This window comes from Ricinus communis, chromosome 7, assembly GCF_019578655.1.
Source record: "Ricinus communis isolate WT05 ecotype wild-type chromosome 7, ASM1957865v1, whole genome shotgun sequence".
Classification (NCBI taxonomy): Eukaryota; Viridiplantae; Streptophyta; class Magnoliopsida; order Malpighiales; family Euphorbiaceae; genus Ricinus; species Ricinus communis.
This window is the reverse complement of record NC_063262.1, coordinates 5660449-5676545: the sequence shown is the minus strand read 5'-3', so window position 1 is coordinate 5676545 and position 16097 is coordinate 5660449. Positions and strand designations below refer to the sequence as shown.

Sequence of the window (16097 nt, the reverse complement as noted above, 5' to 3'; positions counted from 1 at the left end):
TATATCCTATTAATATTTATAATTTAATAAATAGAAAAACATTATATATACCTAAAATATATTTAAAAAGTAAAATATATATTGCTCTTTTAATACAAAAAAAATACCTTTATCTCTAAAATATAAAAGCGTCTTATCATATGATAATTTTTTTAACTTTATTTTTAACTAAATATAAAATTCATAAATAAAAGTTTAGTAAATATATTATTTTTATACAGTAAAAAATATAATATAAAAAATGTATATATATATATATATATATAGTTTTTTTTTAAATCTTTTCTTTAACTTAATATAAAATTCATAAATAAAAATATAGTTAGAAAGCATTGTATAGTAAGAAATAATTAATTAATTAATTAATATTATAAATATAAATATTAAAATGTTATTTTCAGAATTAAGGTTATTTTTAAAAATTATTATTATTTAATAGATTAATCATACAGTATATATATATAATCTATTTTGCGTGTTAAGAAAAATATAGTCACGGATTACAACTTATTGTTCTTTTACTAATGATAAGTTTAATAACTTAAATGAATAGTTTCATAAAATTAATTGAACAATTATTATGATATATAAGAACACCATTTTAATCACTTATATCTCTATTTTATAAGCATTTAATTAATTACAGTAGATACACCACATTTTGCTTCGTAGAGGTTATTTTTATTCCATGCTTTCTTTGTCTCAGTACAAATAATTAAATAATAATTTGTGTTCACAATGATTTTTGGACAGCATGGCGTGGGATTTAATGGAAATGGAGAAATATTCACTTCCGGAAATATTTTAGCTTGGATTAGGCTTGTCCAAACTATATTTATTTGATAAGCTAAAATGTTAATTAACTACTTTATTTTAGAGTGCTAATTAATTTTATTTAGAAAAGACAAATAATTATACACGCTTCATACTCGATTTTCAACAATAGTAGAACAAAAAATTTGCAGTTACTCCACATTAGATATCGGAGAATAACTAGTTTTTGTGCCCGCCCATAAGCCGGATTATTATATAACGACTTATATAAGAATCAATTATTATATTCTGTACTTATTTAAATTTGTTATTGTAATTAGAAATGACTATTAATTAAGTGAATAGAAAGATATAAAAGTATAGTAGAATAGAGAATTGAAAAATGGAAGTATTACAAAACATATAAAATGACATTAATTTTTATCTTGCTTCGGCGCATACAAAATATTATTAATTTTAATTGTAAACATTATATGTATAAATAATTAAATTTAAAATAACATAAAAATAAGAAATAGGTCTTAAAATAAAATAAAAAATAAAAAATCAGTCTTAAAATAACTAAATATTTAATGATGAGATTGTTTAATTATATAACTGATTAATTTATATAATACACACAAGATATTCATATTAATATATAAATTTATAAATTAAACTATTAAATTAAACTTTTAATATAATTAAGAAAAAAAATAAAAAATACTAACCCGAATAGTACGTAATCATGAAACTGTTTAACAAATTAAAATAATTTTCTTAAGTATACTTTTTGAGAGTTTTTAAAAATAAGGTTACAAATTATTATAATGCTATTCCAAAAGTTATATTTCTTATACTCACGTTAATTTTATTTGAAGATGGAGATAAAAATAAAATTGAAAATAAAGATGGAGATGAAAATATAGAATATATAAATGACAAAATGGTGATTTATATTAGAATGGTTGTGGTGATAAATAATAACTTTTCAATTATCAAAAGGGTGATCATGAGACACTAAATTAGCATAATATAAATTTAAGAGTCGTTAATAATATATATAATTAATAGAGGAGATGAATACAATTATATTAATATTAATTGATAATTAATATAATTTTAAAGATGAAAGAAAAAATAAATATAGTTAGTTTTATAAAATTTAAAATTAAAAAACTCACTACAATCCAAAGAAATGCCTTAAAAATCATAAAAGATCTTAAGGAGAGTGAAAGCCTTGCTTTCATATATATAAATATAAAGTTCTTGCATTCTCCTTTATCACTTACTTTTTAATTTTGTTTGAAGATGTAAATAAAAATAAAATTGGAAATGAAGATAGAGATGGAAACTATGAAATCTATATTAGAATGGTTGTAGTGATAATTGATGACTTTTCAATTATAAAAAAGGAGATAATCAGACACAAAATTAGCCCAATGAAGATAATGAGACACTAGATACATTCATATTGCTGCAAAAGCCAATAAAAGTTGTCAATAACATATATAATAAATAGAGGAGATGAGAATAGTTATATTAAAATTGCTGACAATTAATATAGTTTTAAAGATAAAAGAAAAAAATAAAAATTATTTTTTCATAAAAGTTACTACAATTCAAAAAATGCCTTAAAATTTATAAAAAAAGTTTAAATAAGAAAACAAAAAGTAAAAAATAAAATATTACTTTCATATTTACATAGCTGTAACAAAAAATAAGAAATAATTGAGAATGAAATAAAAAGATTGCTTCTTTTGTAGGAAAAAAAGTTCATGACTCGTATGCTATCTTCACTCAGAATTACTCTGTTTAAAAAACGAAGGATTGCACTATTGTCGTATACAAGTAATTGAAAAATAGAAGATTGAAACTTATTATAGAAAAGATAAATTTTTGAACTAACTTTCACATCTGCTTATTATGCGAGTAATTGAATTTGTTTAAGTTGTTATCCAATGATTTCATTTTTAAAGTGAGAATAGATAGTCCTTTACTAGTAACTTAGAAAAAAGAAAAAAGGAATAAAACAATCCAGACGAAATGATAACAAGTCGTATAGAATGTATAAAAATTTAAGAGGAGAAAGCATTCATATGAAATTTTTTTGAAAGGACAAAAACTTTCACTCATATAAAAAGATTAATTTGTTTAAAAAGCAGCACTTGAACTAATTTTGCGAAAGATTATGGCACGTTATGATATTAAAAAAATTTATTAAAATTATAATTAATTATTTGTACAATGAAGAATTTTGTAATTGACTCCTAAAGAGGAGTTAAAGTCTATATTAATATTATGTCAAGCGACATATATGTGCCAAATGGGACATCTACAACAATAGACATGTAAAATAATACTCTCTTAAAGATAGATAGATATACTATTTAAGAATTAACAATATATATTTAAAAATTATATAACTTATAGAAAATGTTTCTTATGAAAATTAATGATAACGATTTAAATAATTTGAATTTCTTATAATATATAAGAAGTTATACTTTAAATGTAATCTAATAATTTAATAAACTTATTAATGCATGTAATGTTCTTTACTCTAAAACAATTAAATTTCTCACAATTTGGAGAATTAATGCTAAAATTTATATAAATTACTAAATAAGAAATTATTATTTTTACATAAACCACTACTTTATATATATATATATATATATATATATATATATATTAATTCTTTAATTCAAATTCAAATTTAATAAAGAAATACCATCATGGCTTTTCGTGAACACGAAGTATAATTCAATTTGCTTTGACAATCATAGCTTAAATAATGCAGTCACACACGTAAATTTAGGTTATAGCTACAGTTTGCATTTTATTTGAAGGACACATCTATGACTCTGGTCGACAAGAGTTAGACTCTTCTATCATTGTGCTTATTAATATTTACATTCTTTTTCTAAAATTCTCCTATATTATATTTTCATTTCTTCTCACTATATTTTTTATCTTAAAAAAAATATAAAAAATTTGAATGAAATTTTAAAATTAAAAATTATTTACTAATGATATTTTTTTACTCATAAATACAAAAAAAAAGTTAATTAAATATTTTAATTTAATTTTAAGAAAGATTCTCATAAAAAATATGAATATTAATATATAGCAGTAGTAATAGGAGCAGAGTCCAACTATATTTGGATTTCAAAATTAGAATAATAGTAACAATAGGAGCAGTAGTAGATAGCAGTAATAGTTTTAGTTTTAAAATTTCACTTTTAATATTTAAGGTGCTTATAATTTTAAATTTGATAAGTTTTTATCTTAATCAAGTCTAATAATTTAGTTAACGAATTTTTTATACATGTAATACATGAGTCAATCTATTTAAAATAAAATAAAATTTATATCAATATTTTAATCTAAGGATTGTACTAAACTTTTATATAATTTTAAATTTTAACAAAAAATTATATTTTATTTTATCAGCAATAACAAATAATGAATTTTAATTACTATATATATATATAATATTTTATTTTTATATAATTTTGTTAAATTTACTAATTAAACATTTTCTTAAAAAATGGGAATATATGTTATAGAATTTCAATTATATAGAAAAATTATGAAATATATTATCTTTAGTTGGATTTTAAACTAAAATAAAGATATAACACTTATACTAGTACTAGACTAATAAAAGAACGAATTAACGATTTCAGTTATTAATATTCAAATGCATCACACGTGCATAGAAAATTATCTATTTATTTATTTAATTTTATAATAATACATAACAAAATAAAATATATAAAGACTAAAAAACCACAACTGAATTTTATTTATTAAATAGTGCCACCAGCATGCATATTATCTAAAATAATGACTTATTAACTCATCAATAAACTTTAACAATAATTTCAAAGTAATTGACATGATTTAAACATAAAATCTTCAATAAAGTTTTATAATTATTTTCATAATTTCTTTACACTTTAAAAATTTTTGAAAAGTAAATTATCAAACTTCTATTTAATTATATTTACCTTAAATAATGATGTTGACTTAAAAAATATTTTAGATATTTTAATCTAAGTATAATATTAGAATTAAAAGATTTAGTTTTATAATTTTTTAAAATAAAAAAGGAAAGAATAGTTTATATTAAATATAATTGTTGCATATTGTATAATTATTTAATTATATTAATATAATTTTACAATATATATGAATTTTAATTTTTTGATAATTTATTAAATATATTTATTGATAGCCTTATAAATAATTAATATTAATCTTATAAGTCATAAAATTTAAAGATGAATTTACTATAAAAATAATTTTGTTATTATCTTAATATTGAAATATTTATGATGATAAATTTTAAAAATAAATTATTTCATTTTTAAATAGTAATAAATTAAATAATTAATATTTACATGCTCGTTGTACGTGATATATATATATATATATATATATATATATATATATATATATATATATATATATATATATATATATATATATATATATATATAGAACAAACATATAAGCATATATTTAATTATTTTTGATAAGTAAAAAGTTGAATTAATAATAAAGATATAACATAGCCACTCCAATAACAAAATGATCGTATTAGATACTTCATCTACCAGTGGTCGTCGTCGCAGCTACCGCCAGCTGAGAAAGAGGACAATTAAACCATCAAGAAATTGAGCACTTGATTGCTCAAACCCAGCTAGGCAGTCACCACAGAGAAACCCCACTAAGATGTCAATTTCCATAATGCTGTGACGTTTTCAAGACTACTATTAAACACTGAATCCAAAGGCTGAGAACCAAACTCAAACCTCTATATTAGAAAAGTTTGAAAGTGACCCTCTTGCATCTCAGCCTCCACTGGACCATAAAGAAAGTGTATATGAGGATAAATACAAAATAATAGGGTGCTTGATTCAAAAGTTTAATATAATTAATAGTTATTTTTTACTAAATAACTATATTAAAATATTTGATAAAAACTTAAAAAACAACATCTGATAGCTGATTTAGTTTTAATCAGTTGCCGATTGTATCGGCTTTATTTTAAAACTTTTTCTTATCAGCCTTGATTTTTTTTACTTATTTAGATACTATTATCCTTATTAAAACTTCATTTTTGAAGTGGTACAGTCTTTTTTTAATAAATTTTTATATTTAAATTTAATGTTTATTTTATTTAATCTTTCTTATACATGTACTAATATAAATACTATAATGAATATAATATGTGATTAAATTAGTTTTAAAAATATAATTTATATGAATTAATTATTTAATTTAGAATTATTTGATGAATATATGTAAGTTGATTGATTTATTAATATATTATTCTTATAGAATTTATCAATTATAGTTATACAAACAATAAATTGAACTAATGCATATTTTCTATTTTAAGTAAATGTTTGATAGTATATGTATGTATGTATATATATATATATATATATATATATTATAGAACGACAAGAATTAAAAATAAAATAAAATAAAATAAAATATATTAATTTTCCGTTTTGATTTAATAAACATAATTAATTTAATGAATTAAATAGTTCATTTTAAAAAAATAATAAATAATTACTATTTATCTATTATTATTATTTTGAGTTAAATATAATTCTTTTAACCGAATTTTCAAATTACAGGTTATTTAAGTAAATAAAATTAAATGGTTGAAATTTAAAATAAGTAATCCAACTATTAAAATTTAATATTTACATAATATCATATGATACCAAATAATGATTTGAAATTAAAATATTTTATATTCCTGAATAAAAAGTGAATGCTTTATTTTAAATTAAAAGAAAATTTATATAGACTTGATGTATATTTCTATTTATATACTAAATTGGTAGATGATTAACAAATATTTATTAATTTTAAAAAATAAAATATATGTCAGTCAATCTAATGTCAAAATATAAAACACTCCCCTATCCGTCTAACCAGTTAATTTTATTTTCTTACGTTCTTAATTACAATTGCTGTAGCAAACCCTGCCTATCATTTTTGGTTGTTGGATTAGAATTTTCCATATGTTACTTCTGGTGAAGAAGAAAAGACAATGCCGTGTATGACTTGATCGGTCTTCTAAAACAATTTTCGAAATATTCTTGATCCGTCAGAAACATATTATAAGATAACGTAATCATATATCAATCTCTTCTATTATAGAATTCTTTATTTAACAGGGTAGGAGCCCATGAATAATTAATCAAAGTCCCTAGTTTCTTGCTTCTGATCATATCACAAAATTACTCTAAATTTTCACATCCATGGCCGACCATTCAGAGCTTCACATTGTAATGTTCCCATGGCTAGCTTTTGGTCACATGATCCCTTACTTGGAGTTGGCCAAGCACATAGCTCAAAAGGGTCACAAAGTCTCCTTCGTTTCCTCTCCTAGAAACATCGATCGCCTTCCTAAACTCCCTCCAAATTTATCCCCTTACATAAAATTTGTAAAGCTTAGATTGCCTCACGTCGCTGGGCTCCCCCAAGATGCCGAGGCGACCACTGATGTCCCATACGATAAAGTGCAATACCTGAAAAAGGCCTATGACGGCCTCAAAGAACCGTTAACCAAATTCCTTGAAACTTCAGATCCTCATTGGCTCCTTTACGATTTTGCTCCTTATTGGCTACCTGATGTAGCTAAAAACCTTGGCATTTCTAATGCTTTCTTTAGTATATTCCTAGCAGCGTCGCTGAGTTTCGTGAAGCCGCACTCCTGGATTGAATATCGCTCAAAACCTGAAGATTTTACAGTCCCGCCTAAGTGGGTTTCTTTCCCTAGTAAGGTAACTTTTCGTCTACATGAGATCTTGAGAATCTTTGATGTCGTAACAGGTGATGAATCTGATGTTTCCGACATCTACCGTATGGAAGAAGTGGTCAAAGGCTGTGATGTAGTTGTCGTTAGAAGCTGCGTGGAGTTCGAACCAGAATGGTTACACCTGCTAGAAGAGAATCATGGCAAGCCAAGCATACCTGTTGGCATGCTTGCCACTACAGAATATAATAGTGAAGATGAGGAACCTGAGGCATGGAGGTCAATCAAAGAGTGGCTAGACAAACAAGAGAAAGGGTCTGTAGTGTATGTAGCTTTTGGTAGCGAGGCAAAACCAACTCAAGTTGAGCTAAATGAGATAGCTTTTGGGTTAGAGTTCTCAGGGTTGCCATTCTTTTGGGTGCTGAAAAAGCGTAGAGGAATAGCCGATACTGAAGTAATCGAGTTGCCTGATGGATTCGAGGAAAGGACCAAAGAGCGTGGCATGGTGTGCACTAGTTGGGCCCCTCAGCTCAAGATCTTAGCTCATGGCTCGATTGGTGGGTTCTTGACTCACTCGGGATGGAGTTCAGTTGTGGAGGCAATTCAATATGAGAGGGCTCTTATACTATTAACATTCTTGGCTGACCAGAGCTTCAATGCTAGGCTTTTGGAGGAGAAGAAAATGGGATATCCGATACCAAGAAATGAGATTGACGGATCTTTCAATAGGGATTCAGTAGCCGAGTCACTGAGATTGGTAATGGTTAAAGAGGAGGGCAATATTTACAGAGAGAAGGTTAAAGAGATGAAGGGTTTATTTGCAGACAGGGAAAAACAAGGTAGCTACGTTGACAATTTTCTAGATTATCTTCACAGCCATGCCCGTTCCAAGAAGAATCCTAATCAAGGAGTAAATTAAATTATGTAATGGATTGAATAAACAATTTTAAACTGTAGTGATGCATGTGACTCCGATCTTTCCGGTTGACTCGATTGCATGCTATTAATGTTTTTGGGCCTGTTGAATGGAATTTCCTGGGTGAAAGGCAGTGGCTCCTTTAAATTCCTTTTCTCGAAGTCGACTGTTTGTATTTTTTCTTAAAAATAAAAACATAACACCAATAATTACTTTCTTTTATATTAACTAAAGTTTTTATTTCTATCTTTTTTTTTTAACAACCACTAGATAGTTAGATATATACCTATCAATTAACATATAATTGCTTTTGTTCCATGATCAAAATATTCAATATTCCTATAATTTTTATTTGTTATTTAAAGCAACTCAACTACTGATTTTATTAAAATTATTAATATGCAAATAAAAAAGAAGTTCATATTAAAGAAGAAAAAGAACTAAAGAAATATTCTGTTATGTTCTATATAAAGAAAAGCAATGCTTCTTTATATTCTTGTTTTGAAGAATAAGTATAATTGATTAAATGAATTTAAATGAGGTATTGTGTATGTCAAAATGAACTTGAAAAAAAAATAGAGAAAAAGTGAACTTGAGGACAGCCACTTTCCTGCAGGTATTGTTGCATGGGTTTTTCTAAATTTTTAACTCTTTTCATAGTTTGGCCATGCCCTTTCAGGGTCTCGACTCTCCTGCAATTTAGCTATTTTCTGCACATTCACGTACTCTAGATTTTATTACAAGACCAGCTTTACTTCCTCAAAAATCAAAACTAAGAATTTTACATATAAGATGGGAGAAAAAAAATATTACTTTTCTTGTTTAGTATTAATATTTTAGCGATGAAGCAAATTAATTCTTTTCGTTGCAATTAATTATAAAACTAATTCTTATAATTTACTTGCGAAAGAACAGAATTAGATCTTGAATTCATCAACCATCGAATCAAAGAGTAAATTCATTAATGAAAATCACTCAATATTCCAACATCTAAATCCCTTTCATTTTAAGAGAGACAATCAATAAGAAGAGATTGTTTAATCTTTCTTTTCTTTTCTTTTTAAGAAGCATATATGTATCATTCAGAATTCTCATTATAGTGAGAAAATTGTTATTTTAGTAATTTTTATTTGGAATTAAGTAATAATTAGTTCTTAGTAATTATTTATTTTTTTTCTTTTTTTTTTCTTTTGAAATATGGAAAGAACGGTTCATTAGCTAATTAAAGAGAAACATCAGCAGCATCCATATAGGCTCTGTTGAAATAATTAAATAAAAAAAAGGTGGCCAAGAATAATAGGATGGTGCTTGGAGGCCAAACACCTCTTGTCTATAAAAGGCAAGAGGTGCAAAGCCTCCTTGTTATCCTACATCATTCTCAGTTTTTCCGCATTCCTTCGTGAGAAAGAAAAAGAATTAGAGAGAGAAATAAATAAATAAGTGCTCTCTTTAAAATAAAAGAAATACTGTAAAATCTTATTTTTCTCATAGTAAAATTCTTTTATTTTTACTCATAGTTGTTATCTTAATTTGTTTAGGAATTTTTTATATAAAAACTGTGTGTTCTATCTTTTTTATTATTATCTTTTTAGTCTATTTTAGCTGCAATTCTACTTTATCCGGTCCGAATTAATCCCAATAGGCTCTCATCAGGAACTTCCTCTACAAGGATTTCACAACCATTTCTAACTGCCCTTTGTGCAAGAGAGTGTGCAATTGAGTTTCCATAGCTAAAGGTAATAGAATAAAATTGTTGTGCAGCTGAATTCATATCCTCATTGATCGAGCAAGTGGTGAACCGAGAGCCCTTGGTTCCTTTGTCTCAGATTTATAATTAGCATTTGTGAATGAGACTCAGCTAATTGGATTCGACGTAAGCAGCTACCCCATGCAATAAATAAGCCAAATTATAAAGCATTCGCTGCTGCAACTTCAACATCCCACACTTCAATGCATTTGGAGGATGACATAAATACTTGGCATTACAATCACGAATCACCTCCCCAACCCCTGTCTTCCTCTGATCCGGATGCACAGATGCGTTAGTATTCAGCTTATAATTATCAAACTAAGGTTGTTTCCGTGATCTATCCATTGGTGGTGTGAAGAATGGATCTCTCGAGCATTTGCAGCTTGAAACTCATTGAGATGTGAGCCAGCCATCTGTGAGACTTGAAAAGCATCCACTCCCGATTTTCCATGAGTGATTTGTTACTTCGAACGAGTTTATCCATCTATTTTAGGTGGACTTAAATTGGAAATTCAACATCTCTCACTTACTTGTGAAAAAAAGAGTCTCCTAACCCCAGGTTTCTCTCTGGAAGCTAGAATTTGGTAAGATTTACCGCAGTCTTTACAAGTTTAATGGATAACTTTTTTACTTGTATGAATATATCCCACAAAAAATAAATGAGTGTTATGGATGTAAAATTATTTTATATTTTGACGTTAGATTATCAAAATATATTTATTAATTAAAATTAATAAATATATTTTAGTTATATATTAGTTTAGTATGCAGGTGTGATATATATTTGGATTAGATAAAAAAATTTAAGAAATTTTATTTTATAAAACTATTATATTTTGTCCTTTATTTTAAGAGTAATGCTATACAATTCACTTATTCTTAAATTTTATTTTATAAAACTATTATATTTTGTCTTTTATTTTAAGAGTAATGCTATACAATTCACTTATTTTGTCTGTCTGATTTAATATATAATATATTTATAAAACTATCTCTTAAACATTAAAAAATAATTTAGTAAAAGTAATATATATTACATCAAATAGATAAGAATTATGACAAGAATAAATAGAAATTTAGCAATTTTTCTTATTTTAATGTCATTATAAATTTTTAATGATGTAGTTGAATTAAATATAAATTAGTTGTTTATTCATACATTGCACAATTATTATTATTATTTTGATATAATTTTAAATAAAATTTATAGATAAAATTAATAAAAATTTAATATTTAATATAATTTATAATAAAATATTATTTTAAATTTTTAAATATTTTAAAATTTTATTAATATAATACTACACAAATTATTCTCCTTAGATAATTTTAGTATTATATTAATTAATACTATCAATACAATTGATATTTAGTATTCATTATGATGAAAAATTATTAAATAATTAAAAATTAATTTATTAATAAATATAATATTAAAAATATAATCTAAAATAATATTAGAATATAATTGATATGCTATTTCTTATTATAGAATCAGAATTATTATCTAATCAAAAATTAATTTATTAATTAATAAAATATTAAAATATTATTTTTTAAAATTATAATTAATATTTAATTATAAATATAGTTTATTAATCAATAAATTAATAAAAAATTATCCTCTTATGCAAAAAATAAATAAATATCTCAAAATAAAAAATTATATATCAAATTAAACACAAACTAAAAAAAATTTAGATCACAAAAATTATAATATATATATTAATAAACTATATTAAAGGTTATCTTCAACTCAGGACCACATGAAGCAATAATTCTTTTTTTTTTTTTAACTGAAGCGATAGATTACAAAAAATATAAACTACAAACTGAGTTCTGACCATAAGTTTCCGAAAATAAAGTACATTTTATGGAACTCAAATTTACAAACTATTTCCAAAGCAGCTGCATTGAACCGTAGTGGTAGATATCCTTCACTTTCAAATTTAAAAGGAAATTAAATGCAATGTCTTTGGCTTCTTGCTTGGAACAGTCATGGATTCCTGCAATGATTTTGTAGAAACTCAACAAAATGGCCCATGTATCTGTCATGGAGTTCCTTATTTCCGAACACCTTCTTCATCTCCTTGGCTTTGTCTCTATATACATTACCTTCTGTTTTGACCATTACCAACTTCAGTGACTCGACCACTGAGTCTTTGGTAAACCATCCATTTTCTTCATCTCTTTTTATTTCTACACCCACTTTCTTCTCTTCAAAAACTCTAGCAATTAGCCCTTGATCAAGAGATAAAGGAAACATAATCAGAGCACGTCCAAAATGCAGTGCTTCTATTATTGAACTATAACCGCAGTGAGTCAAGAATCCTCCCACCGATTCATGAGCAAGAATCTTGACTTGAGGTGCCCAACTCATCCAAACCAGTCCGCGTCCCTTCACTCTTTCCTCAAACCCATCTGGTAACTTGATCGAATCATCATTATTTCGCTTTCTCAGTGTCCAAAAGAATGGCAGCCCTGATAACTCCAGCCCAAGCGCCAATTCTTCTAATTCCTCTTGACTCGGTGCTGACTCACTTCCAAATGCTATGTAAACTACAGATCCTTTATTATGTTTGTCAAGCCATGAACTGATTTCAATCCATGTATCGTCTTTGTCATCGCTACTATCCAGAGCTGAAGGTGGCAGTATACCTACTGGAAGCACAGGCTTACCATGAAGCTGACCTAGGAGCCTTAAAAAGTCGGCTTCTATCTCGATGCAGCTTCGTATAGCTATAACATCAGAATGCCCCAGTACAGAACCTATACGAAAAGCATCGGAGAAACCTGAATTGTTCATCCCAAGGTGATCAAGAGCACGCTTGGCCTCATGGAGCCGAAATGCGACCTTGGAGGAAAATGGAACCCAATCTGGAGGGACAGTTAAGTGTTCAGCCTTTGTCCGTGGATCATCACCATTAATCATGGCCGAGGATGATGATCCCAAGAAAGTTAATGACCATGCACCAAATATACTGAAGAAAGCACCTGAGATCCCAAGATTTGCAGCAATAGGAGGTAACCAATGAGGAGAAAAGTCATAAATTATCCAATCTGGAGCAGAAGTCTGTAAGAAGTGAAGCAACTGGTCCTGCAGAAGGTCATAGGCCTTCTTGAGATACGGGACATGGTCATAAGGTAAATCCATGGTGGACTCTGCATCATGTGGGAGATTTTCTACTTGGGGTAAAGTGAGGCTTATGAGTTTGATACTGGATGATAGCTTTGAAGAGACTTGTGGCAAACGTTGGATGTTTCTTGAAGTAGATATGAAGGAGATCTTGTGACCTTTCTGGGCTATGAGCTGGGCCAGATCCAGATATGGGATTATATGACCAAATGCGAGCCATGGGAACAAAGCAACATGAAGCTTTTTAGGTTCACCCATGATAAGATCTTGTTGCTCTTTTCTTTTCTTTTGTGGTGAGAATCTTGTTGCGCTTTTCAAAAGAAAAAAAGACAAAAGAAAGAAGAAAGAAGAAAGAAGAAAAGTTGGTTTGATTTTAAGTATATTTTGGATGTTTGTTTCTTCTTGAAAAATAAAGATAGATGATTTACTTTGTTAGCAAAAGTAAACATATAAAAGTAAACAATAGCGATGATGTAGCTAATGTGATATAATTAAATATATTATAAGAGAGATAATAAGTGGAATATTAGTTTAAAAATTAAATTGAATAAATAATAAAAATAAAACATCAATAACTAACTTCAAAATGTATGCCATAAGCATAAAATACTAACTTCAGGTCTTGAATTTCTGAAGAAAGAAAGAAATGTCTAAATTTTCTTTCTAATTAAAACATTGGAAAGAAAACCATTTGAATAAGAAAAAAGGGATTCTTTCATTTATATTGTTAAAATTCTTTTTCTTTCAAAAATACTTTAAATTGAAAAATTATTTTAAAAATACGATGATATATATTAGGTATATTTCTTTTTTACAAAATGATATATGTTATTAGCAATTTGGTATGTATTTTTATAATTTTTATGATATTTAATTTTTGATATATATTAATATATGTTGGACATATATTTAGTATCTATTTAATAATATTAATTTAATTGCATATTAAATTATTGGAGAGCCGAATATATACATAACTAGTATCTAAGAATATTTTTAAGAATATAATTTACTTTATATATAAATCATATTTGTTTAAAAAAAATAAAAATCATTATAAGGAGAACTCTTTTTATAAATGGACAGTAAAAAGTATATATTACATATGTGTTAGATATATATTAATTAAAATTTCAATTTGTTTAATTTTAATCTTTTATTTTTAAAAATTATTTTCTCAATAACAATAATATCAATTTTAATTGATTGATTTAGTTAAGGTTTATATAATAACTCTAGTGATTATTAGAAATTAAGAAAATAGTATTATGATAATTATTTTATTATTTTTATATTTCTATGAAATTAGTAAATGTTATATATATTTATAACATAATACAATAAAAATAATAGAAATCCATTCGAAAAAATATGAAATACATTAAGTATAAATTAAATATCAGAAATATTTTAATATAAATATATATATATATATATATATATATATATTTATTTTAAATATAAAAAACTAAAAAAATAAACTCTAAAAATTGGTATACATTATATTTATTTTAGCATATGTTGTCTATATTTATGGTATATTTTAAATACTTATATATATATATATATATATATATATATTTATTTATTTATTTATTTTAAATATAAAAAACTAAAAAAAATAAACTCTAAAAATTGGTACACATTATATTTATTTTAGTATCTGTTGTCTATATTTATAGTATATTTTAAATACTTATACCTTTTTAAAAAAGACTGAAAATAATATATATGCTCAACAAAATATAATGCACATTAAATATATAATTGATATCTATAACTATTTTAATTCATATAGATTGCACTGTATATTACATTTATTTTATTATATGTTGGTATAAAATATATATGTTAATTATATATTAGGTATGTACTAGTTAAATTTTAATCAAAATTTCAATTTATTTAATATATTTTTATTCCAAAATTTAATATTTTCTAGTAGAAAAAATATAATATTAATGTTTATTTAAAATAATTGAATACATTCAATTTATTTTAATATATGTTCCTTATATATAATATACTCACTATATTTATATCTGTAGAAAAACACAATGAGAAATTACAGTAAATGGTATACATTTTACAAATTTTAGTATATGTTTCATATATATTTGATGTATATATATATTACATATAAATAGTATTTAAAATATTGATCTTTAGTTTCAACTTGTATTTTTGGTACCTATACACCTATAAGCTTAGCTACTATTCAAAAAGTTTTGCTAATCAATTTGTACCTATACATCTATAAGCTTGGCTACTATTAAAAAAATTTGCTAATCAAACACCCATGTCTCTCCATCACCAATATTTGTTGCTTTATAATAATATAGCTTTAATCTGAGCTATAGAGTTGTTAAATTGTCTTTTTTCTTAATGTTGATTTAAACTTTTTTTTTTAATTTTTTATATCTGTTGAAGCTTCGCTAACGCTCAATGATGATGATAAAAAAAAAGTGCTTTGATATTCTCCTTTGATATCGATACAACCGTAATGATAATAATGAAGAAGAAGAAGAAGAAGAAAAAAAAAAAAAAAGACTTGATCTGATTCAAGAAGTCCTTTCCTATATATTAAATTCTTGAAGTGATTGTTGTTGAAAGAATTGTATGCAAGTGAAACGATTTGCCAGAGAATTGATTAACCATTTGATACTGAGATAAAAAGTGAAAAGAGTTGAGAAAGAATTTCCTTGTAAATTAAATTAGGCGAAAAGTATAAAAGATGAAAGAAATTATGACA

General features: G+C 25.1%; 2 protein-coding genes across 2 annotated transcripts; one reads left to right on the top strand and one right to left on the bottom strand.

Annotated features, from left to right (window-relative positions):
* The first annotated feature begins 6868 nt into the window (after window positions 1-6868).
* On the top strand, window positions 6869-8687 carry LOC8277501 (UDP-glycosyltransferase 91A1). Its single transcript, XM_002532346.4, has one exon. It carries the CDS (start codon window positions 7047-7049, stop codon window positions 8460-8462), a length of 1416 nt encoding a protein of 471 aa, XP_002532392.1. The 5' UTR covers window positions 6869-7046; the 3' UTR covers window positions 8463-8687.
* Window positions 8688-11905: 3218 nt separating this feature from the next.
* LOC8277500 (putative UDP-rhamnose:rhamnosyltransferase 1) lies at window positions 11906-13874 on the bottom strand. Its single transcript, XM_015727344.3, has one exon. It carries the CDS (start codon window positions 13601-13603, stop codon window positions 12206-12208), a length of 1398 nt encoding a protein of 465 aa, XP_015582830.2. The 5' UTR covers window positions 13604-13874; the 3' UTR covers window positions 11906-12205.
* Window positions 13875-16097: the final 2223 nt, after the last annotated feature.